Raw genomic sequence first — 25,449 nt, forward strand, 5'->3', positions numbered from 1 at the left:
CCCCCTCAACCTTACTGACCTTAATCCTTAAGTAAGTACAGAAGATAGTGTAAGAAAGAACTACATGTGGCTATTTGTCAGAGATCTTGGCTTAAGGCTTAACAAAGTGCGAGGAAGCTTTAGCATAGACCCACTTATAACTTGGTAGCAACGGAAAGAGATCGTGTTCATACATCCATGCAAACATAGTGACATAATAGCAGTAGATGGTTCCACACATATAAGTATTGCTATTATGTACTCTGTGAGGAGAGAAAAAAAGGCAGTGGAGAGATGCCCTTCAGTTAAAGGGATTTCCCCCCCTGTGCCGTTTCAGTTGTGGCAATAGCAGCAGTGATAGGCCGTTTCTACACCTGCCTTTTTCCCCGGGATCGTCCGTGTGCATCCAAGTGACACACGGGATCCCAGGAGCAGGCAGGGACAATCCCTCCATTTTCCCGGGATTACCCTTAGGTGTAGAAAGGACCATTGTCTGTAAACATACAGGTAATTGGTGGTATTGCAGAGTGCAAGTGGTGAGTGAAAAGCACCTACAACACAGACAAATCGTGCATCTCTCCAGATGCATGTGAATTAATCTATCCTATGCTGTATGTGTCAGAAGGATCTTCCAGTTGGGTTCTTGTTTGCTCTGAAACAGTTATTCTGTAGGAAAGAAGGTCCAGTATAAACATAGAGCTAAAACTTCCAGAGACATCCTGCCTTGAGTATGCGTATGTCTCAGTTAGAAAGAGATGCTGCCTGAAAGAAGGGGGTGCATATATCAACAGGGGGCTGTCTACACATGGGGAAAGCCCCGCGATGGCTGTGGATCTGTGCCCCATCAGTTAGACGACACAAGCGCAGTTTCGCAGCCACCGTGGGGCTTCCCCATGATGCTGCGTTTTGAAAAAGTCAGGGATTTACCCCATTTTTTTCAAAAGAGCAACATCAACATGGCGCTTCTGCCACGTAATGTCGCTCTGCGGCCAATCTGGGGCCAATCGCACTCCCTCCTTGTTGTTGGGATTACTCAACACCACTCTGGGAGAGGGAAAGCACAGGGTGGAGGAGGGAGGGGGTGCCAACTGGCACCATAAAGACAGCCCCATGGTGATATTCTGCATGCCAGGGGGATATGATTGAGAGCATTCTGATCTTCATCAGCTGTCCAGCACATACATACAGTTATGTCGGGAAAGGCGTAGGGCAGACACTATGGGGGCTTCTCCACAATGGGATCCTAGTGCTACTAATCAGAAGACATTGTGCAACAGTTCTGTCTTTTTTCTTTAACACATTTTCAGCAGTAAGGAAAAAAACCAGAAGACGACGACATTTGGATGCCCTGGAGAAGTCCATGAATGAGGCAAGCCAATGGCACAATAAAAGTCTCCTCTGGAGGCACCCTAAAAATGAACATTGGGATATTCACTCTTTCTTTATTACTATTTTGACACCACTTAATATAATAAGACTTTTGTGTGGCTAACGCACAAAAATACTTTAAAAACCATACTGTTAAAATGCATATAATACAGTATAACAATGAAACCATTACAACTTACTACAACAATAAGGAAACAAATAAGAAGAAACAACAAAATGGAGCTGCAGCAGCATAATCAGTTACAAACCAGGGAAAGCTTGTGAAAAGAAATAAGTTTTCAGGAGGCATTCAAAACCCACCACATTTTCTGCCTCCTGAACCACATGGGCACAGATGTTCCAGAGGGTGGGCATCACTATAGTAACACATGGTCATTTTGCGTGTTATTGTTATGCTGCTTGGCAGATGATGGTGTCTTTTTAAGCAGGCACCTTGTCCCTGCAAAACCCTATACTGCCTAGAAATTCCCCTAAACAGATGCACAGAGAAAAACCAGCAGACTTGGGCAGTATGATTGGGACACATCATGCAGGAAGCACTCCTAGCGGTATGTATGTGCATGCATGTCTATACATGCAAACCGTGTGCATGGTACTTTCCCTCTTACTGGAATATTGAACCACAAAGGCAGAATGCTCAGGTTAGGGCTGCCACCATTTCGAAGAACGGTGAGCCTTTGTGCCTTTTTTAAACAGCTGCGTAAGAGGCAGAGATCAACAGGTGATGCTTTTTCCGCCTCGTCAAGGAAGCTTCAGCTGTTGATTCCCACCTGTAAAGAAGCAGCTGTGGAATCACAGACCCTCTCTGCCAGTAGGGGAAAAGTGGCCACCCCCGCCGTTGCACTGACATGCCATTCCTGTGGCAATGGAGAGCAATCACTCCTCTGGGAGTGACTATGTGTGGTGGCCAAGTCATTGTCAGAGATGCCAGGCTAGTTTGGGGTCACTTGATGGTTAAAAAGAGGCGTCAGTTCATTCTGAGCCCCTAAAAGCTGGGCTTTGAAACACTGAAAACAGGTTCTGGGGCGACCTACTACCTTACAGAGAGAGAGAGAATCCGTCATGACTAGTGTCCAAACCTTTCTGGCTGTCGTACCTGCTCTGGATCAAAGCACTAGGCAGAATCACGGCCGCCCATACCCAGCTGTAAGAGATGAAAGGCTACTAAACCTCATCAGCCAATGATAGGCGGCCAGGGCGGTGGGACAGCTTTGGCTGCTGGCCAATTAGAGCGCAGCCCCTGGGCTGCCCCTCCTCCGTCCCTCCCCCTCCCCCTCCCCCGAATGTATCTATTTCAGCAGCTGCGAGCGCTAAAACGCTCGCAGAGGAGGAGTTTGGGTGAGGGGGTTGTTTTGGTGCGCGGCTGCTTCGCGCTGACGGGTCCCACAGGTCGCCTACGCGGAGCGAGGGCTCGGTCGTTGCGGACGCGCCGAGCGAGCGAGCGCCGGTTCCGATGGAGGCTTTCCACCCCAGCCAGCTGGAGAAGCATCACCACCACCACCAGCCCGTGGAGTTCTTGCAAGGCGCCGGCCGGTACGGCGCCAAGAGCCACGGCGCCTACGGGAACGCGTTTAACTCGTGGAATGATTACCTGGGGCTGGCCACGCTCATCACCAAGGCGGTGAGCCACGAGAAGGGCTTCAGGACGGTGCCGTCCTCCGTGGTGGTGGCGGCCACGGTGCAGCAGGTCCAGGCGGCCGAGGAAGGGGATGACGAGGAGGAGGACGACGACGAGGAGGAGGAGGACGAGGAGGAAGAAGTGGGCGCCCCGTATTTTGAGAACGCCCTGGATTTGCGCGACTTCGACTTGTGCAACCATCACCATCACCACCACCACCATCTTAGCCCCGGCGAAAGCCTGCTGGAGGAGCGCTTTGCCGATTTCAGCCCCTTCTCTGGCCGATCCAGCCCGGCCTCGATGGTGTTCAATTGCTCCGCGGATCACCTGGAGCGAGATCGCTCCCCCCACGCTTGGGGCGGCCGCTTGGTGGTCGACGGCCGGCTGCAGGCTCCCCCGAAGAGCGGCTCCAGGCTGCTGAAGCCGGAATTGCAAGTCTGCGTCTTCTGCAGGAATAACAAGGAAGCCGTGGCCCTCTACACCACGCACATCCTCAAGGGACCCGACGGCCGGGTCTTGTGCCCGGTGCTGCGGAGATACACGTGCCCGCTGTGCGGAGCCAGTGGGGACAACGCGCACACGATCAAGTACTGCCCCTTGTCCAAAATGCACGGCAGCGCCCCCAAACAGCCGCTCAAAAGCTCCCGGCACATTCTGGGCAAGAAGCTCCGCTAGGGGGCGCTGTGCTCCAGGGTTTGGCGTGGCTGTGGACGGGCGGGCGGCCTGGGAGCAAAACCCACGAAGCCGGCTCTTAATTTTTGATTTGTTTTTGCGCGCGCGCGCGCGCCCTCTACAGGAAAAACACACACCACATTTCCTTTGGGATTTTTTTTTTTAAATCATCTTTAATCGAATGATGTTTCTTCTTAATATATTTAAACACGAAGACGGTAGAATGTACAGAGAAAAATGTTCTTGATTTATGTATCAAATAATCGAGTATAGTTTCTAGTTTGTATACGTAGTAGCCAGGATACCTGGCCTCTGAATTAACTCTATTAAGAATTATAACATACCGTTTAGAGGTACTGTATTTGTTTATTGTAAAACATATCTAATTTTTAAGTGGGATGAACTATATCCTTTAGGAATATGCTCCAACTGATGTAGCTTTCTTTAATATTCATTCTTGGCTGGGAAGGGAGCCCTCTTTTAAAAAAACAAAAGAACTTTTAAACGGAGCCTGAAAAGAGCCCTGCAACATGAACTGTGGCTGATTGACATGTATATGACCCAAATGAAGATTACTATTTTTTAGTTGTGGATATAAATGGGTGGGTCCTACCATGGTTAAGAAGCAAGGCTCGAAAGGGTACTGATGAATTAAATGTATTAGACTGGCGTTTGTTTCTATTGATGTCTTCAGTGTCTCTAAGCAATATTTGGTTGTAGAAGTTGGAACTGGAGGTTACAGTCTATGTATGTTTGGGAGATTTCTTACGGTACAGAACTACACGTGTTTAACCTCTTTCTGATAGTCATGTTTTATTTTTAGTGCATGTTTGCTTTTTGTTTTTCATTCCAAACAAGACGTTTTTATTCAATGCCACCCCTGCCTTTCTTTAAATGCCAGTTATCTCCCTATAGCACAGCTGAGATGACTTGGTTGATTTTATAAAGTGAAAGTAAAGGTGTTGCAAAGATCTGACTTCAGCCTATTTTTTTCCTCCTGACTTTTCTCCCCTCCCTATCTGTTGTACTTTTAATAACAATGAAGGTAGGGAGAAAGTAGAAGGCATGTTTTAATTATCAAGGTATCTGCCATAAAAGCAATAAGTCACTATGACTCACTGCAGATGTCTTTGAGGTATCCAACCAAGCAAATCTTCCTCCACTTTATTATGGTCATAGGATACTTTCCCACTTAAAAACAAAGGCAAGATAGTTGCAACACTTCCTACACCATCTTTAAAATTAAAGGAAGGTCATAGTTAGTGGCAAAATGCAAGGATGTGTATATTGTATGCATTACCCTTAAACTTCTAAAAAAAAATATGCTTCTAGCATTCTGTTACATAGAACATGAAAAGTGCATAAGCAAGATGTAATAATTACCCAAGTGATACTGCAGGAAGGATTGCAAAGGTAAGGGTGTTGTGTCCCATGCTTAACAACTTTCCCACCTCTAGTAAAATAGTTCTGATATAGTTTTGAGCAAAAGCCACAATGTCTATACTTAATCCAAAACAGAATGTTTATGTTTTGAAAACTTAAGTTCTAAAGCAGCCCTCCCCCCTTGCCAGGGGCCTTTCAGATGTTTTGGAGACAACTACAACACATTCTGGGATTCCAGGAGTTGTAGTCTACCCTCCACATATGGAGGGCAGCAGGTTGGGGAAGACAATCTCATTAACATGACTAAGGGCAGACACTGTCACTTTAATGGGTTTATTAAACTAATGCTTGCCTCCAGCAGCTTCTGTGGGAGTGCTTCAATATGGTTTTCCCAAGATGAACATCATTTATAAAACAGCCATGCTTATTTCATTTTTTAAAGGTTATAGGCTGCTATTCAGAGGACTAAGAAGCATAAATAAGATAATACAAACCAATCAAAACTGAAAACGAGCACCTAAAACACTGAATCAGAAGATCTGAAGGAGAGCCCTTGCAGTAAGGGACAGCAACTGACTTTCTCATAATTTCCAAAGGTGCTCTGAAAATATCAGCTGTGGAAAGTCTGAATCCCTAAGGAAGAGCCTCAGAATGTGGGTGCTTCTACTGAAAAAGTCCTGCAGCTAGTGGCTCATCTAGGTTCTGCATCAAACAATTCAGAGTAGAATCTCATCAGAGGATTTTGAGGGTTGGGGAAACTCATACAGACCGAGACATCCCCAGAGATATCTGGGAATGAAGCGGTTTACTGTAACTTTGTGGCTGAAAGCCATGGTGTGCAGCAACATCCAAGATAACATTGTGGCAAAATAAGACAATTGCATGGCACACTCTGTGCTGGTGAATACATTTTCACACCTTGGAATGCTATGTATGTTTGTAAGGAAGCACCGATGTTTAAAAGTGCATTTGCAATATTTACTCAGCAGTTCCACGGAGTCCAACTGTTTTTAAAAAGTGTGTTTAGGTATGGTAGCTTCCACCTAAATTGAAGCCTAGACTTCTGTGTATTATTTGTGTTGATGACTTACATGTATGGATCCCTAGAGCAGCCGTTCCCAGACAGGTGCCCTCTAGATAATGTTGGACTACAATGCCCCTAGTCCCTGACCCTGATCATGCTGACTGGGAAGATAGAAGTCCAACACATCTGGAAGGCACCCAGTTAGGAAAGAGTAGTCTAGAGAACAGAATACTACGAAACTGGGTTTATTCCCTATGGTGCTGGGTGGCGGGGGTATGTACTTTCTGCAAAAACAAGATTACAGCAGTGTAGTATATCATGGTACTACAGCATGTGTAAAAACCTGATGATGCTCTTTCAAAGAAGAGGATGATCAAATGGCAATAGGGAGTCAGGTGACTTCATTCCGAAAGATCAGTAATTATGGTAGCTTATACGTCCTATTTTAAGTTCAAATCTCTTGCTTTATTGCAGAAATATTCTCTCAGCAGTAACTCTGGTTTCTTGAGGCACCCCAAAACCTATGTATTTGGACAGGTTTTAGAAGGTCAGTAGGTTGACCAGTTTTTCTCCTCTCACTTTGCTCCAGATAGCTGTCAAATATAAAGTTTACCTTTTGAAGTCTGAAAACTGGTGGCATTTATATAGAACCTACCAATAGTTTTCCCAGTCTTTAAGTATCTTTGTGTTGGATTTGAGACATGAAATCTGTAAGAACTAGTTTCTCAATGCTTCTTTTCAGATGTAAACTGTAATATGAAGAATGTAAATCCTTCTCCGGTTCTCATAACTGACTCAGCTGGTTCAAGTAATGTACCTGTCCACATCACATAAATGTGGTATAAGGAAGGTGAATCTTGGTGATTTTCTTGCTATGTGCAAAAGATTCTTTCAGCAGCAAGGGTGCTTTCTTTTACGATTGAGAGCATGAACTTTGTTTTTTCTCCTTATCCTGTTCTGCTTCAGCACTAGCTAATGTTAGTAAACTTAATAGTCTGTCAGCTTGTTTTGTGAATAAAACATTCATCTCAAAATAGTATGTAAGCCTCTTACCCATATTTCTGGAATGAAAGATGCTCAGCATCTCCCTTAGCATACACTGTTTGATGATGAAGTTACATTTGATTAGAGGTTATATAAGCCAGAATACCAAAGCAGCACACAATGCAGTGTTCAAGTCTACACTTTTGCATCCTGTTCTGGCACACCTAAAAAGTGATTGGTTTAACATTTTAGTTTCCACTCCGTTACATGTCTAGTAGGACCAATGATTTCTTTACCAGGATTCTTCTGGGATCTCTACGTAGTCTTCTCTACCTTCATAGCCAGAGGTCAGTGGCCTGACAACAAAATAGCCCAATTAAAATTTGATACACCTTGTATTTTTGGTGTTTTCACATCTTTTTAAGACATCTGTCAGCTCTCAAAACGTAGGGAGGTCCTGCATTGCCTGAAGAAGCCCATCTCAATCTCTTTCTGTCAATGATGAGGTTTTTGTGATGATGGATGAGCTCAAGGAAACTATTTGTTGTGACATTTGCAACAGAATTCTATATAGTTTTCCCCTATAATACAATGATAATTGGAAAAAGGTATCTCCTGGGCAGATTTTGCATCCTTTTCTTTGAGTGGTATCTTCAAGTACTGTGCTATATTGATGATGAAATATATATCAATAGCCTTGGTGGTGGTGTTCGTAAAAGATGTTCTATTTAATATTATGTATTGCTTTTAAGAAGATTTAGAAGGCCTTGAGACTGCATGTAGTGGCTGCCTTCCTAACAGCTCCTATAACTTTTAACCCATACATACTATGCTCAACTAATACATCCTACGTAAACTACTAAAAACATATTTTAGCCTATTAAAACATTCCTTTTGTACATTTTTTGTGCCTTAACTACAAAAATCAAACATGAGAGCAAAGCCACTTTTGTCATTTTCAAAACTGTATCTGCAAGCCCAATATTCTTTGTCATGGTGTTAGAACCATTTCCAATGGCTCTGTTGACCTCAAAAAGAAACCCATAATTAACATCCATATTATGTTTCTAAATTACCCAGGAGGGGAGATGCATGCCCAAACAGTATAAAAGGCAGCCATTTCACAAAATGGCATCATCCCAGGTTCTGTACCGCAAATTGTGAGTTCTGAGTTTTTCCATATGCATTCATTGAGATGCAAGAGGTTAACTAAGTGACTTTACCATGGAGGTATATACCAGGGATTGAACTAGGTTACTTCAACTGTCTGTCACTTCAGGCTCTTTCCTCCATTGACTGGCTAACTTCTTGTATCAGAATTACACTGAAAGAAAAGTACTGCAGAGAATAAGCGCAGAGGTAAAATAGGAAGGGTGGAGGTTCTACTTTTGTTTAACTACTAAGGTTCCCCCGCCCTCTACCCATGAACACCAAACCTTGGTGCACTATCATCATGTCTAGCTTGGCCTTTGGGCTAAAGCCTAAAACCACTAGTGAAGTATGAACTTTCAACCTATAGCCTTGAAGGTGGGAGATGTGAAAACGTACACCCTCTTTTCTCCCATTTCATTTTCACGTTTTACTTGTATGACTGATTTGTTTTAAATGGAAGTTGTCCACTGTAGGCAACCCAGTTTCCTTTGTTAGTTTAAGATCATTTCATCTGTATTTAGGGCTAAACAAGAAGTGGCTGCTGAGGTGGTTAGCTAGGTGGAAGCAACAGCAGCTCTCACATGATTGAAAGAAGAGAATTCTCATTCGTACCTTTAAGCACCAAGATGCAGGTGCACTGTAGCAAGAAGAAGGGGATCACTATCCAGTCAGCAAATGCATACTTGCACAGTACTGGCTGTGGCAGGCAAGCACTTCCTCCACCATTCTGCTGCTTAAGGGTCTGAAAAGGAATTCCTCTCCAGAGGGGCAGTCAACTCTTTTGCCTAGGAAATGATATCAGTTTGGTGCTGTGTCATGGGAGTGGAATGGATTTTAACAACAAAAGGAGTGTACATGGATGAGGGTATAGAATGAGAACCAATGTGGTGTAGTGATTAAGAGTGTTGCACTGGGAGTCGGGAGATCTGGGTTCTAGTCCCCACTCAGCCATGGAAACTCACTGGGTGACTTTGGGCCAGTCACAGCCCGACCTACCTAACAGGGTTGTTGCTGTAAGGATAAAATGGAGAGGAGGAGGATTAGGTATGCTACCTTGGGTTCCTTGGAGAGAAAAAAAGATAAGATATAAATGCAATAAATAAAATTAAATACAGAATATCTCATAGCCTCTCCCCCAAGGGCTTTTCCAGTGGCTGAGATATTTCCAGTGTACTCTATACCTTTGTGCCCTTATGTCTTTGATCAACACATGTTACTGTTGCCAACACATCAGCTACATGTCTGAAAGCTTTTTCCTATGACTACTGATGCACTCAACAACAAATACAAGGTTAAGTGGCTACTTGATGATTAAGAGTTCAACTTATACAAATAACAGTTTTTCCCACCTCTGAATAGTACAACAAAACATGAAAGGCAGGAATCAATATAGCAATGACAGCTGCTAGTTTGTTTATGCCAGAAGTGGATGCTAAAATATCCTTTTTTTTCCCCTAAGGCTCCTGCTCCCTAGCAAACAAATCAATGTTTTGATATTGCAATTTATTTCAAATCAGTATATTGGATCAAGAAAGGGTAGTGGCAAATGTGAAAGTAATATTGGTCTCAATAAATACTGAAACATTAAGTGTCCAAGTTACATTGCATTCAAACTGTGTGTGATGAAAAGGTATTTTTAAGAGTTATAGTCCATTCCATATAATCTGAATAAAATCAGGAAATTCAAAGCATAAAATTCACCCAATTAAATTCAAACCGTGACCTCTAAAAACCAGTTCAAATATAAAGGTCTTGAAGAGCTTTTGAAAGAGACAGGCTCAACCCACTCTTACTATACTAGCATAATTATTGCCTCAGTTGGTTTTTATTCAGAAAACAGCATGGCATAGCTTGAGTTTTATATAATCCCTGTACATATTAGAACCAATAGCCAAAGAGTTGCTCTAAGCATGCTCAAGTGCTTATGCTGTACCTGCTGGGATGTTTCCTTTTTTTCTCTGTCTCAACAGCAGGACTTTATGGCATATCTTAAAACTGTTTTTGAAACACTCCATAGTTTTGAAACAACTCCACAGTTCCCAAATGGCATGGGCAGCTGCTGTTTGAGAAAAGTCCAAACAAATCTTGGACACACAAGTAGGTACATGATTTGCCTGAGCAACAACTATTATGAAACACTTTCTCTGAGAGTGTACTGAACTGCTGCAGACAACAGGGGCCTTATTTATTTATTTATTTATTTATTACATTTATATACCGCCCCACAGCCGAAGCTCTGTGGGGCGGTATATAAATGTAATAAATTTATATACTTAAATTATAAGTTTATAATCTTACACCTTTTAGATTATATATTTTATATAGCAAGACAGAGGACTATTTCTCAGATAACAATTTTCATTCCTGAGGGTTTCACCCAAGTCATTTATTGATAAAGGATTGAAACATAGACTTCCACAAATTTGTAAAATCCAAGTTAAATCTTAGTGGATCATTTAATCTTACTGTATATTAATGTGAGATGTTTAGCCTATCTGTATGACTATTTTAAAAATGAGATTTGTAATTCTTAGTAACTTCTCTGAAAATGTTGCTCTTTTATGTCTCCCACCCATCCACCAACCCACCCCTGTGAGCCGCTTTGAGCATAGTTTTACCTTGGAAAAGTAGCATACATAATGATGGAGGAGGAATTTAATTTGTTAAGCACTGGAGAGCATTTTGTCCATGTACAAAAAGGATGGGCTCCACTTGAACCAGAATGGAACCAGACTGCTGGCACTTAATATCAAAAAGGTGACCAGAGCAGCTTTTAAACTAAACCCTGGGGAAAGACCAACAGGAGCTAGAAGGCATCTGGTTTAGGCTGAACCATCCCTAGGGGATGAAAGTGAAAATATTTCCAGGCCCAATGGGGACAAGAAAGAAATAAGCCAGGCGCATACTGTAAAACATGATAGCCACTAAAAGGAGCATACTGCTATCATCAAGGCCAACAAATAAATAATAATTATTTAAGGACGCAGTCCTATGCATATTTAGATAGAAAGAAAAGTTCTACAACTCCCAGAATGTCCTAGCCGGTTATGCCGACTGGGGGACACTAGGAGACATGAGTGGGACATTATTTCACTCATGTCCTGCTTGTGGGACATGATAGCCATTTGTGCTTAACCCAATGTGAGACTCATTTCTGAAAACACAATGCTTAAGTGATACAACTTTTCTAGGAGAGATGGGCAAATGAAGAGGCTACATTTTCTTTACTGTAAACCCTATGAGTAAAACTAGGGCATGGAAAAATACACTTGCCTACATTCATAGTTGGATAATTTTTGTGATCAAGACCAAATAAACTTAATTTCTCAACTTAAAGATTTGAGTTTACCTGGTCTCTATCCAAAAATTAAAGACACTAGTTCTCCGTGATAGACGTCAGAAGAAGGTTAAGCATGATGCCTTGCCCATCCCTTAGGTTCTGCAAGTCAAAGTTACATCTCCTTAAACCAGACCAGCATGGTGAACTGGCAATGACTCGGGGTCAACTATGATTATACAAAGTTGCAATATTAATAAGAAGCCACAACAAGATAGCACCTTATTTTGTTAAGTTTATTTATCATTGAAGTTAACACATAGCAGAAAGTTCTGTGTTGGCTTCAATTAAAAACAATCATTAACATTGCTACTTCTCCCCCAAAATCGAAGACAACCCAGCCCTTACTACAAAGCACTTGGTTTAAAGGTAAAGCACTTACCCTGAAGACAAGGAATTGAGAAGGAAGGGAAGAGTGAGCAGTTCCTCCAGACCACATATTTGAATATGACACTATATATGAATGCTTCAAAAGGCATGAATTATCCAGAACAGAAAAAGCAGTCTCTACACAGCAGGAGAAAAAGAACCTCAGCAGTATGTTTACTCAAATGCTTTCAGTTTTAAAAGCCTTGTGTTTTGGTGTTTTGACACTGCAGTGGCATTCGTTGTGAGAATAAAGACTGCAAAATGGCTTGATAAGAATATGCATTCAAGTAGAATCTACAAAAAATATCCCAGTGTAACTAAAAGGTCCATAACACTTATTGTATGTAATTCAAATTAAAACATATAATACCACCAGCCAAAACCTCTTGCCATCAAAATACCCAAATAGGAAGTGTGTTCTTCTGCCTACTTTAGACAGTACGGTCTTACAAATTCATCACTTTATGTAACTAGAAATATAGTTTCAACATATGTTTTGTAAACCATATGCATTTCCAGGTGAAGAGCTACTTAAAATCAAAATTAGATTTGTTTTTGACTTGAGATATACATGCCACTCAAAGATACCTACCGAGTTCATTTTTTTATTTCTTACCACCAAGTGATCTGTGACATATACAACATTTGAAATTTCTGATAACCAGTATTTAAATTTCCAACTTTTAGTTGCAAGTTCTGTGCATGATCAGTTTACATACGAGTAAGAGAGTTTCATGCTTTCACATTACCTAGAAAATTTTGTTAAAGATTTCCAATTCAGAGTGTTAAAGCACCAATATTATACTCTTATCAAATCAATGCTAAACACCAACTTAAACCCATATTTAGGTTTTGAACTTAACGTCGCACGGTGGTCCAACCATCTTCATCAGTTTCATTTTTAGTGCGACGAAGGGCTTCACGGTCTTTTTCTGTTCTCCAGGCCCCCTTCTCTTTCTCACTATCATTTTCTCGCTCTTTTGAAACAGAAGGAGCAGGAGTAGGAGCAGCAGCAGGCGGTCTTCGGACTGTTTCACGTTCTTCCCGTTCCTCCTTTCTGTCATCACCGCGTCTCCATGAGTTCACTGAAAAATAAATAGACAATATTTCATCTGTGTCTCATTCACTGCCCTATACAATAATCAAATCCAGCAGAAACTTTAATTACACTGGAATATAAGCTATCGAAAACAGTTTTGGAACAATTCAAAAGTGATAGCCATAGTTCTGGCTTAACATCTTTTACACAACTTAAACACACAATCCCAAAATAGAAGTTTCTATTTTAAGGAGGAAGAAAGGATGATCAAGTATGATTCTTGGAAAATAGTTGCAGAATGAAAAGTAAACATGATTTACAAGTTTGATTAACTGATATGCTCTGAAATAGCAGAATGGAAAAAATACTTATTCTAGCCCAGAGTATTTAAGGACGCAGAATGAATGTGTGTGTGTGTGTGTGTGTGTGTGTCAGGTAAAAAACTGAAGGAACCACATTTTGCAAGCCTTGGAATGATAAAAAAGTATCATAGAATCATAGAGTAGTAGAGTTGGAAGGGGTCTATAAGGCCATCGAGTCCGATGTGAAACATTTTCATCAGCAAGAAAAGGCTAATACCATATTTTTCACTCCTTAATGGGAAAGCATCCCTGTTTAGATCATTTCTTAGCTCACTGTTGACTTATATTTGTTTTTAAAAGTATGTGCTCAAAGTCTTCAGAATTATGTAAACCATGTGCATACTTAGATAATGGGAGTGCCTTCCCTAACATGACATCAAATGCGGGGAACAGAAAACAGGTCTACCTTCTTCCCGATCTGCTCTGGGAGGTGGCAGCCTCCTTTCTCTCTCTTCACCACGCCGATCCCGAAGATCACGACTACCTCGGTCTTCTCTAGAGTCACGGCCAGCTCTGTCCCATTCATCACGACGACCTGAATCTCTCCAGCTAGAGACTTCCTCAGCTGGTCCTCTTCTCCAGCCAGCATCATCCCTTTAGTTATAAATATATATATATATTAGTAATAAGAAAAACCCTTTAATTGCAGCTTTGGTTGCAACAAAATTAATTAAATTGGCCATACAATCCAGAAGCTATTTTAATATAAAATGCAGACCATTACTAGAACAAAACCAAACTTGATTTTTTAAAAAAGTATTTCAATCCATTTTTTTCAATGGATTCTCAAGTGTTGTGGTAAAGTAAATTGCGAAGTCTTTTACGGCCTTTGTAGGAACCCATGCACATTCTGTCGACTTAAAGCAATGATAAAATTAGACATTGCTCATGTGCTCCAAACTATCGAGCCCAATATTCCTTTGTAATGAAATACATCTATGAAAAAAATAATCTGATTCTTAAGGGAGAAAAAAATCATACTAACAGACATTGTTAGAAGGTACAAAATCAAACCTTGGGCGCCTGAAACGATCTTCCCGATCAAAGTCACGGTCTTTCTCAACTTCCCGGTCCTTTTCATTCTCATCACGATCCTTATCTCTATCCCATTCATGATCTTCTGAAGGTCTGGATTCTCGTGGAGGCCCCCAGCTGTCTTCGCGAGCCTTTTCTCGTTCTCTCCATCCACCTACCAAAAGGAAAACATCTCAGTTTTTGTGGATTAATCTCACAGAATCATAAGATAGTAGAGTTGGAAGAGGCCTTATAAAGCCATCAAGTCCAACCCCCTGCTCAAATAGTACAGGAATGAACGTGCTGCTTCTGCTCGTGCAAGGTCTCTCTCCCCGATTTCTTTCAATTACCCACCACCAGTGCAGCATCCCATGCTACATCCCACACTATTCTGGGAGATTCTCCAACTGTCAGGGGTAGCTTTTCAAGGGATGCGGGGAACTACAGTAAAGAGGAGGGGGTTGAAGCCTCCTAAAACAAGCATCAAATCTGGATCCAAGCTGTTGTATTTCCAGTTAGCGTTACAGCAACAAACACATCATAAAACTAGAGGAATCTGAGTAGTTACTGAGATGTTCAACACACACACACACACACACACACACACACACACACACACATATATATATTCAAATAAATCAAGAATGACATACACTTGATTTCTTCTAAACACACTGAAGAAAATCAACTTTGTTCATTACAAGCAATTGCAATGATCTGTAATCTACGGATAATAGCCACAACCAACAGAATTGGAGAAAACCTGACTACCAAGTTGCCTAGAAATTTGACACTGATACTGAAGAATGCAAAGTGTTTTCTAAATCTGGCTAAGTAGGCTTTTCTTTGTAAACAGCAGGAGTTCCTAGAATGCATGGCATACATGGAACATAATGTGTAATAACTTGTTTCATAGGTTTATATTGTAACAGTCTTAATTTAGTCAGACTTCTTTGTAAAAGGAAAGGGCTTCCCCCCCTGCAATCAGTATACATACTATTAATTCATTTTAGATTCATCAAGTTACATATTACAACTTTGAATTGTCTCCATTTTATTCCATTTGCTTATCTGTATTCAGCAAAGTACAAAACCTGCACTTTAGGATAACTTCAACTGGTTATCGAAGGAATGAAAATCTTACATAGCAGCAGCAACAATTTAAGAGACTAGAAAAAAACAAGCACATTTGCTATGCTATTTTGCTGCATTAGTGGGTTTTAACTTCAATTATCTGTATCTTTTAACTTCTTATGTAACTATCGTTACATTTCAGGCAATGATTAACAAAGCCCATTTTGAGATTTGTATCAGTACGATGCAAAATAATGCAATTGTTTTTATGCAAAATTATGCAGAATATATACTAGTTATTCTTCAGAAATACTGGGCCTGTTCAGACAACACGCTAAACCATGGTTCAGCTGTTAAGCCTTTTGCAGCAAACGGTTAGTGAGTGTGCTTAAAACCATGATTATGTAGCCACCATGGTTAGGATTGGTTCAAGCGACACGATAAGCCACAATGTTTAGCTCAAAATGCTTAACCACCATGGCTTAACGAGTCATCTGAACAGCGTCACTGAGTAAACATTTACAATTTGTATGAATCCACTTACCTGGTTTACCAAATGGTCTCCATGGTCCAGGTCTGGAATCATCCCCACGCCTGGAATCATCCCCACGTCTAGGACCTCTATCATCATCACCGCCACGCCTGGGCCCCCAATCATCATCACGCCTTGAAATCCTATCCTCATCTGTGTTACGCCATGGTCCCCTATCCTCATCACGCCTAGAAATTCTGTCATCATCTAGCCCACGCCGGGGGGGCCTATCTTCATCTGCGGCTCTCCAATTTGGCCTGTCGTCATCCAAGCCCCGTCGGGGGCCCCGGTCGTCGTCAAGTCCACGGCGGGGAGGCCTGTCATCATCCAATCCACGGCGGGGGGGCCTGTCATCATCCATGTTGCGCCAACTTGGTCGGTCATCATCCAGTCCGCGGCGGGGCGGCCTGTCGTCATCCAGCCCACGCCGAGGGGCCCTGTCATCATCCAAGCCACGGCGGGGGGGCCTGTCATCATCCAAGCCACGGCGGATGGGCCTGTCATCATCCAAGCCACGGCGGATGGGCCTGTCATCATCCAAGCCGCGGCGGATGGGCCTGTCATCATCCAAGCCGCGGCGGATGGGCCTGTCATCATCCAGGCCGCGCCGGGGAGCCCTGTCATCATCCAGGCCGCGCCGGGGAGCCCTGTCATCATCCAGGCCGCGCCGGGGGGCCCTGTCATCATCCAGGCCGCGCCGGGGGGCCCTGTCATCATCCAGGCCGCGCCGGGGAGCCCTGTCATCATCCAGGCCGCGCCGGGGAGCCCTGTCATCATCCAGGCTGCGGCGGGGGGCCCTGTCATCATCCAGGCCGTAACGGGGGGCCCTGTCATCATCCAGACCGCGCTGGGGCGGCCTGTCTTCAGCTGTTGAACGCCAATTTGTTTTCTCATCATCCACAATTTTCCTAGGACCTTTGTCTTCATCAAGATCATTCTTCAACCCTTTGTCATCTGGCTCTTCATGGGGAGACTGTGCTCTGTCAGCTGAAGTGGTACGAGTCGCATCTTCTTTTTGCAATGGTTTTTCATCATCACGAACTTCTCCACGACGCCACTCTCTATTCAAGCACAAAAATAGTGAATTTTGAATACATAAACATTTTGGGTTCAGTTGTCTAATAGCCAGTTTCTACATTATTTCTACACAGTAGTGGTATTTACATACAGGATGGATTTAAAAAGTATTAGTAGCTTTTTTTTTAAAAAAATGAACAAATTCTTAATTTAAATGAGGGTTTTTTTGGACAAACATTAAAACATACATCTCTCTCTCACTGAATAAATAATAGTTGCAATTAAATCTAAATATAATCATGCTAAATTTACACTTACAGTCTCATAAACATGAATTAACAACTCTGTTGTACTCACACATTGAGTTATCTATCAATCAAACATGGACAATCATGTTTTTAACCGCAAAAGGAAAAGAATGGCTTTGTCTAGCTCTTGCTTTTAAAAAAAATCTGGGCTTTTCCATAGCTCAGTGGTAGAACATGTGTTTGGAATGCAAAAGATCCCATGTTCAATCCATGGCATCTCCAGGTAGGGATAGGAAAGAATACTTCCCACAACCCTATAAAGCTGACTATGAAGAGTATTAAGCTTCACCTCCAAATCAATTTTCCTCTGTAGAAAAACTAGCAACTAAAGAATTCTAGGATCCCATGGGATCCTTTGCTGTAACACCAATTTGTGATATGGACCCAAGTGTCCCATAATCCATAGTCAAAATCCTTCTAGATGTTAACAGTTGATTGGGACCCTGCCCCAGCAGACAGAGAACAGAGTATCAGCTATATCACTGCAGGTCCCATGAAATCAGCAAACCAGGGACACCTTTTCTTTCTCCCAATTATGGCAACTACTCAAGATAGGAAGGAAAGGGAGGAGCCCTTGGGTTCCTCCAATATAATTCTTCTTGCCAATGGGCCTCTTGATGTGGCAAAAAGTTGCCCCATTTTACCAGAAAAAAATGCCAAACAGGTTCCAGAATGGCACTCCATATCTTCAACAGATAACTTGAAACAATGATTCAAGCTCCCAACTGATCCCAGGCCAGGAGAGACTTCTTTGGAGAATTAGGATTTCACAACATTCCCCAGTCCCATAGAAGATGAGGGGCAACCTGAGCAGTCTTGTTGCAGGGATACTTTGCCTGCAAGTCTCAAGCCATCTATTTGACTCCATCCCAAGCCCTGCCTTGTCTCCTGACTCTCCTTCCTCATTCCATGGCTCTCTGGAGCACTGGTGGTGACTAGATGTGAAGGCCTGTGGAAAAAACCAGGAAAAATTCGGGAAAAACCCATTTCCCCCCACCCCATTTTTTTCTGAAGCCTTTTTTGAGCTTTTTCCAAAAAAATGGAAAAAATTGAAAAAAATGAAGAAAAAATGGTTTACGGAATGTTTTATTTTACCATGATGAATAAAATGTTTAAGACAAGGTGTTCAGATATTTACTTCTCCAAATGATTTCTAAAAACTGTACAGTATCAGATTATTACACTGTCTGTGCACCAAGGACAAGCAAGCCCTAGGTTGCAAACTGAGACTACAACTCTCAAATGCAAGAGGAAGATGCATTTCTGCCTCTAGGGGGCACTTTCATGGAAGCAGAGACTGAAACTAATACTGATAGCTAGAGGTCAGAAAATAAGTCTGATTACATTTCATGCATATTCATTGAATCTTGGTCGTCGTCGTCCCCTCCCCAATTTTTCTCAGTTCTTTTTATGGGAATGGGGGCTTTATGTCTTGACACTGGAGGACTAGCGGAGACATAAATAATTTTCTTTGTTACTAATGTTGGTGGTTTCTTCAGTTGTTGTTTTTTTAAATTGTTTTTTGCCTGCTACTCATAAACTAGCAAAACCAAAGAGGTTCATTACAGTTCAGGTGTTCCTAACAGTTCAGGAGCTTGTAGTTCCACTTGTTACCAAAAAAAAGTTTAAAAAGTAAATTAAATTTGTAATAATTGTTTGAATACACTAGTTTTAATGTACCAAATGTAGTAATTTTATGCCAAACCAACTTGGACTTAATTACATTTTATGTTCCTAAAGTAACAAAGTGACTTTCAATCTGTAAAAAGTGCAAATATTGTATTATTTATTTTTTCCAAAAATTTCCGTTTCCCCCCGGAAAAAAACAGTTTTTTTCCATGGTTTCAAAATTTCCAGAAATTTTTACATCTCTAGGGTGACACATCAGGCAGGAGACTCCGAATCATCATCCAAGCACCTGCCTAGCTGGCCGAAGACCCTTTTACCCAGGGATTACTCAGGAGGAAGGGTCTGCACACAAGGAGGGGAAAGTCCTAGCTACAGTCAATGAAGAAACAGAACCAGCTGCTAAGGCTGAACCAGGAAGAGAGTTAGCCAATAGCATGTAGTCTCCCAGGTCTTTGTTGGGTTAACTACTCCAGTTCATTGCTCAGGACACTAAGCCAGATGGCCTACACATTCTCCTCTTTGTTGATCAACCCTGACAAGACTTGCTTCCAGTGTGTTTAACTGGACTTCCCTTTGCTTGCTGATGTGTAACATGGCCTAACAATTTATTTATGTGGATCACATGAAACACTATCAGGGTGTACCTTGGAAGTGATGGCATTCCAGAAAATGACAAATGACTCTCAGGTTTAATACATGGAATCTGATTCAGTGATTTTTTTTTTTTAAAAAAAATGTTTATCCCACGTATGAGTGACTAGCTTTTGTTGCATGGTTGAACTAGGACTCAACTATTTTGAAAGCCAGTATATCTCTGAATTGAACATGGTCTGTGGTTATTCAGAAGCAAGTCTAAAGTGCTCTATATATGGTCAGAGCCATGTTAGTTGTTTATGCACGATCTTGATGAGTATCCATCGATACACATTTGGTGCTTGAGATCTGAGTATGCTCAGATCCTTATTTGATAGTTAAGTTTTTGGTTCCCTTATTATCATGGCATGAAATGAGATTGGTATTGGGGTGATACTTATCTGAACTGCTGTGAAATGCTTATTTCTCAAGGGATATTTGATAGAGGATGGGAAATATTTGCATTTGAGCTCATTTTTTTTGCCAAATATTGGTTATCTTCCATGGCTAGATGCTATCATCCTTACTGCAATGGCTTTGGAAGGAGAATATGACAAGAATTGCTCCTGCAGGCCCAAGGACAGAGCAGAACAAGTGTGTTCACAGAAAAATACTATTTCGGCACCACATTTATATTACACAAATTTAAGAATAGTATTTCATATTTTAGTGTCTGAGGTGGAACTTTGTTTAGTTTGATTTCTGTTGAAAAATTAGGTACACAGAGTGGGCAATTTGGCTTTTACACTTCTAGAGTTTGACACTACAAAAGTAAAGCTGTCCAATGCAGGCCAGGCCATCTTATCCTATTTTTTCAGGATATTACTGCAGCTCAAAATGCTCAGCTCAAAGGAATCCCCTTCCAAGACTTGACCGTAGGGGTTAAGAAAGCAAACTTCAAGATTGATAGACAAGAGACCTCTGTCTCCATGCCCCAACTTTTATGATACCAGGAACTTTGGAAAGGTGGAAAACCCAGTTTTGCCTCCCTGAAATGCTTAAGAGCTCACAGAAATCAAAAGGACTATGTTCCAGCTGTTAATTCAGACAGAGGGATGGTTTCTGTTGTGCATTCACTTGTGGTCAAGATATCTTTTCAGCAGACTTAGACACTTGGGTCCTTTTCTCACCAGAAGTGGAACACACCAACACATTGGGGTGGGTGGGGGAAAAGAATGACTCATCCTTCACTGTTTTGTAGCAGATTTACCAGGGAGAGTATGCCTATTTTCCTTCAAATACACATATGGAAGCTGAAGTCAACCACAAATTTCCAGAACACATGTACTTGTTTGTCTTCTTTAGAATTAGTCAAGCACAGATACATATCCACAGTTAGAATTGAAAGGAATCCCATGTACACCAGAGATCTGACTTCCCCTACTAACTATTGTTTCTACTGATATTATTATTATCATCATGATCATCATCATCATCTCTATACCATCCAATAGCAAAAGCTCTCTGGGCAGTTCACAACAATTCAGGTCACAGACAAAAATACAAACTACAATGTCAAAACATTATACAACATTATGCTAAATCAGAGCTTTCTGTAGACTGGGGTGGAACTAGAGGAACCTAAGAACCTCCAGAGTATACATAAACGCTCCCACATGTGCCCAGAAGCTTCACATGGTGCACTTTGTATCCCCTTCTATATGAGCATTTTTACTGATATTATAAAGGCATAATTTAACATTTTCAAGCATGTTTCTGATCCCCTAAACTTAATTCCTAAGCAGTATCTTCATTTTATCAAACCACTAACTTTTCATCCTTGAAATTAAAGTGATTGGATAATTAGGCCACATAAATTTGCAACCATCAAAAACATAAATAAGTGATTTCTCGGGCATCAAGTAAGCATATGGAGCTTTTGAAAAAAGCAGGGGACTCTTAAACTATATAATTAAAAATACAAGAAACAAAATATAAATGGGGGGGGGGGGGGAGTTGTAAACATTCTACAAACATATCCTGCCCTCAAAGACTAAGATAAAAGAAACCCATGTCAGACATACAATTGGCTTGTGGTAGTTGTTATACACAGCTCAGTTCAAATATATAAATAATTGACTCACTCCTTATTTGCATGACAAAATACCTGTATGTGAAACACAACTTCACAAAAGAGACGAAGTTTTCCAATAACTTTGTGGAATCTATAATGACAACTATTGCAGCATAGCAATAATTTCTAACTAAGTAAATACTTATGCAGCCAAATATTTTTGAAATCTACAATGATATTCATTCTTGCACAGGACATTAGAATCACAAAGGAAAACATTAACAAGTTGTAGAATGTTTAAGTATTATTCCAATAACTACCTCTCTGGTGGTGGGCGCCTCCATTCTGAATCTGGCTCAGCACTTCTTCTCCAGGTGCTGTCACCTTCTCTATCACCCCAACGAGATTCCTACATTTAAACAAAATAAAAAAGAACCTTCAGTAACTCCCAATAAGGTTTTGTATATACTGATGATCAACTGTTTTATCAGTCAAACTTGGTTTTAGCAAGTCTAAAGTAGATTCTGTGACATTACAGATAGGAGAGCATCTGACAAATGTATTTACTTAACTAAGTCTAGAAATACAGTAACTTAATATGTGACCCTATTAGTTATAGCTCAACAAAAGGGAAGGTAGAAAAGGAGCAGTTCCATGTGGTAGAGCCGTTCTAAAACAAAAGCTATAGCCCAAAGTATTTCCCAAGTTAAGAATAAGTATTACTTGCACATCCCTAGGTACCGTTTAAAGTAGCTGATAGTCATTTCAGAAAGGACCATGCAACTGGAAAATGTAGGCACAAATGTAGACACACTGCTGGCAACAGAGAACATATCAAATGCAAGAAACTGCTAAACTGATGACAGTTCAAATTAGAAGAAAATATGGCCATGGAAAAATTGTATTATAAACAATGGGTAATCCAATCAACAGCAAAGGCAGACTTGCCTGTTATTCTTTCTTAGTTCTAACTTCTACATTAGGAGCTTGGAGTCGCCAGCCCTCGGACTCCCGGTCACCTGCCACCTCTCCATGTTGCTATCAGGCTTCTAAAAATCCTTCAATGGAACTAATGGACTGTTTTTAAAAGCTTAATTGCCATGCGCACAGCATTGCTGCTGGGGAGGGAAGACCTAACTCTCCTGCCCCCAAGTGCTACAAAACCTCCCCCCCCCCTTAATAATGAATTGTCTATTGTTGTTGTTTGCTCATAACATATTATGTGTTCAAACAAGCTTCCTCAAAATTTTGCTATTGAGGAGGATTGTTTTTTTAATCCAATCAACTAAGCTACTGATGCAATGTTCAAAACTGAGGACGAGTTCATAAGACCAGCAGGAGAAACAATGCAGTGTTGGTTGTTTCCCCCGCCTCCATCAGTCACATGTCCAGGATTACCCTAATTACCTGTGTGCCGCATTGTGGGTCGCCGTGTCACCTGAACCCAGCACATGGTGCAAGCATAGTTCTTTTTCACCCACCCTACAATCCATACTGCAAAATGTGGGTGAAAATGAACTACACCTGCACCATGTTCAGATGACAGTTACCCATGGCATGGGTAATTAGAGTAATCCTGGTTGCACGACTGGAGTGAGGGAAACAATCCACGCTGCACTGTTTCTCCTGCTGATAGGCTGGACCTGGCCGGTATGTTTTAATCTTGGTATAACCAATCTTTTGATCTTATGTAATTACCCTAGGTTTTTGCCCCCAGATAGATGACGATACCAGCTTCTGCCTTTTATTTAAATATACATTTGAAATTTTGAATGAAGCCGTTTAGGTAATAGAGTAATTTTACAGACAAAGCTCTTCCCAAAATGGAGAGATCCAATTTTGACCCTGGGGAAGCATGATTTTGCATTAAAACAAGTGCAGGCTCCCAGCACCCTTCTTTTGAATGGAAAAAGTGCTACGATTTGGCGGGTGGTAATGGCTGAAAAAAGACAGGGAGGCACATGCTGCTCGCAGGCCAGGTGTTGCTCCCCCTCCCAAGTTAAATCAAAGAGCAAAGATTGAATATCATTTGAAATAATATTAGCTTAATGTTTTGCCATATATAGAACGTATCTATATTCTTTAAATGGAAAGTAATGTAAACAACACACACAGACTCTGTTGCATAAGACTTTTCTCCCATAATATAAATCTGAGTAATAGCTTTGGGATAGTTCAACCATGTGTACTTTTTATTGTTACTGTATTATTTTTCCCTACACACTGAAACAAGTCAAGAATTCAGAATGTTTGATTTATTAGAAACAGCATTTACCTTCCTTGAAAGTGGATCGTCAAGATTCCTCCTCTCTTCTTCTCGTCGACGCTCTCTCTCTTCAATCTCCATTTCTCTTTGGCGTTTCTTTCTCTCCACCTCTTCTAGTTTTCTGACTCGTTCCTGATATTCACGCATTTCTTGTTCATGTTTTTCACGCTCAACACGTTCTTTTTCTTCTTGCTCTGCCCAGACAATTCATGCAGATAAATAAAGTGTCTTTTCATGTTGGCTTTGAAATTCCTACCACTCTTCCTCACATCTACTGATTCTGTACAGATAGCATTTCATGCAAGTAAATTTTAGTATGATTTTTGTAAGTAGGACATTCAATTTTACCAGTAGCAGCCATGGCACACCTCTATCCAAACAAGAAGATACGATCCTCTTAGGAAATCTAAGGCTATATGAGTGAACAGTCAAGGTGCTCTTTCAGCAAGAGCCTTTCAGCATTTACCTTTAAGCATCTTCTCCTCTTGCAATCTTTGTTCTTCCTCCTCTTTCTCCCGATAATAAGCAATGCGTCTTTCCTCTTTGCGCTGCCTCTTGCGTTCCTCTAAGCGGTTACGCCTTTCCTCTGCTAGCCTTTCTTCAAATTGTTTAAGTTTTTCCTGAAATATATATATGAACAGCACTACTTAACCTTGAACTCCAGAAATGGTATAAGCACCCTACAGACCAATGGTCAAACATGGACTCTGTTTGTTGTGCTTAAGCTGTGCTTAAGTGACTATTTGTAGCTTGGCAGCTGTTTATAATCTGAACACATGGGGGGCTCTAGCAAAATGGAGATTTGAGCATCCCCAGTAATAGGAAAACAAATGTTATATTCTTGCAACAACATGGAAATGTGAAGTAGCAGATATATGGCAAAGCTTGGCGAAATACTAAAGACAGCTTTCTCTTCACACACAGCAAACACATGGCAAATTTGCAAGCAGCTATTATGCCACCAATATTCTTGTATGGTAGTATGTGATAGTATTTATCTTTCAGTTTCTTAGCTAAGAACATTTTAATGTTCTCAAATCAAATTATTTTATTGCCCGTTTCATGACCAAGGAGCTTCAAGATTGTTAACATCTGAATTTAGCAATAGCAGGGGTCTTGTTAACTGTTTAGCTGGAAGATTCCACTCATTGAAGGCAGGGGCAGCAGACTTCAGTCTTGCAGGATTTACTTTGTTGTTAGAACTCCAAGAACAACCAACCTGGTGCAAAAAACATACAGGAATTTGTTTTGGGTACTAGAACTGAACGGAGCTCAGAGTCCTTTCACACAAAAATCTATTTCTGGTTACCCCAAGCTTTCTCATCTTAACAGTATAATTTAGGGTGGGAGGGGGTCTTGCTTCAAGGGACCTGCTTCTTTTCAAAAATGCATTTTATTGGGTCTATCTTATAACAGTCTATATATCTGTGAACAAGTATCTTCATTACAGAACTTTGTTAAACGTTAAGTGAGATCTGCTAACTGGTGCATGATATCAGGACAATATTACACCTGTCCTGAAAGACCAGCACTGGTTGCCATTTGATTTCAAGGCACAATTCAAGGGTTCAACCTTCAAAGCCCTAAATGGCTTAGGTAGGACCTGGCTATTTAAGGGATTGCTTGTCTTGCTATGAAGAAAGTAGGGCTGGAT

At 41.2% G+C, this 25,449-nt stretch overlaps 2 protein-coding genes across 3 annotated transcripts in view; one reads left to right on the forward strand and one right to left on the reverse strand.

Annotated features, from left to right (window-relative positions):
- The first annotated feature begins 2,821 nt into the window (after positions 1-2,821).
- Positions 2,822-3,667, forward strand: NANOS1 (nanos C2HC-type zinc finger 1). Its single transcript, XM_063131586.1, has one exon. The coding sequence runs from the start codon at positions 2,822-2,824 to the stop codon at positions 3,659-3,661; it is 840 nt and encodes a 279-aa protein (XP_062987656.1). The 3' UTR covers positions 3,662-3,667.
- Positions 3,668-11,760: 8,093 nt separating this feature from the next.
- Positions 11,761-25,449, reverse strand: part of EIF3A (eukaryotic translation initiation factor 3 subunit A) — a 35,028-nt gene continuing 21,339 nt past the window's right edge. For both annotated transcript variants that reach the window (XM_063132718.1, XM_063132719.1), the window contains exons 16-22: positions 24,262-24,415; positions 23,805-23,989; positions 21,850-21,938; positions 15,941-16,989; positions 14,323-14,497; positions 13,715-13,902; positions 11,761-12,992 (exon numbers count right to left, since the gene is read on the reverse strand). In XM_063132718.1, coding sequence (XP_062988788.1) covers positions 12,766-12,992; positions 13,715-13,902; positions 14,323-14,497; positions 15,941-16,989; positions 21,850-21,938; positions 23,805-23,989; positions 24,262-24,415 — 2,067 coding nt within the window. In that variant the 3' untranslated portion in view covers positions 11,761-12,765. The remainder of the gene's footprint in view (positions 12,993-13,714; positions 13,903-14,322; positions 14,498-15,940; positions 16,990-21,849; positions 21,939-23,804; positions 23,990-24,261; positions 24,416-25,449) is intronic.

Source organism: Elgaria multicarinata, chromosome 8 (genome assembly GCF_023053635.1).
Source record: "Elgaria multicarinata webbii isolate HBS135686 ecotype San Diego chromosome 8, rElgMul1.1.pri, whole genome shotgun sequence".
In the NCBI taxonomy this organism is placed as follows: domain Eukaryota; kingdom Metazoa; phylum Chordata; class Lepidosauria; order Squamata; family Anguidae; genus Elgaria; species Elgaria multicarinata.

Excerpts from the sequence above, each read along its gene's own strand:
- NANOS1 (XM_063131586.1), top strand. The coding sequence starts at position 2,822 with ATGGAGGCTTTCCACCCCAGCCAGCTGGAGAAGCATCACCACCACCAC.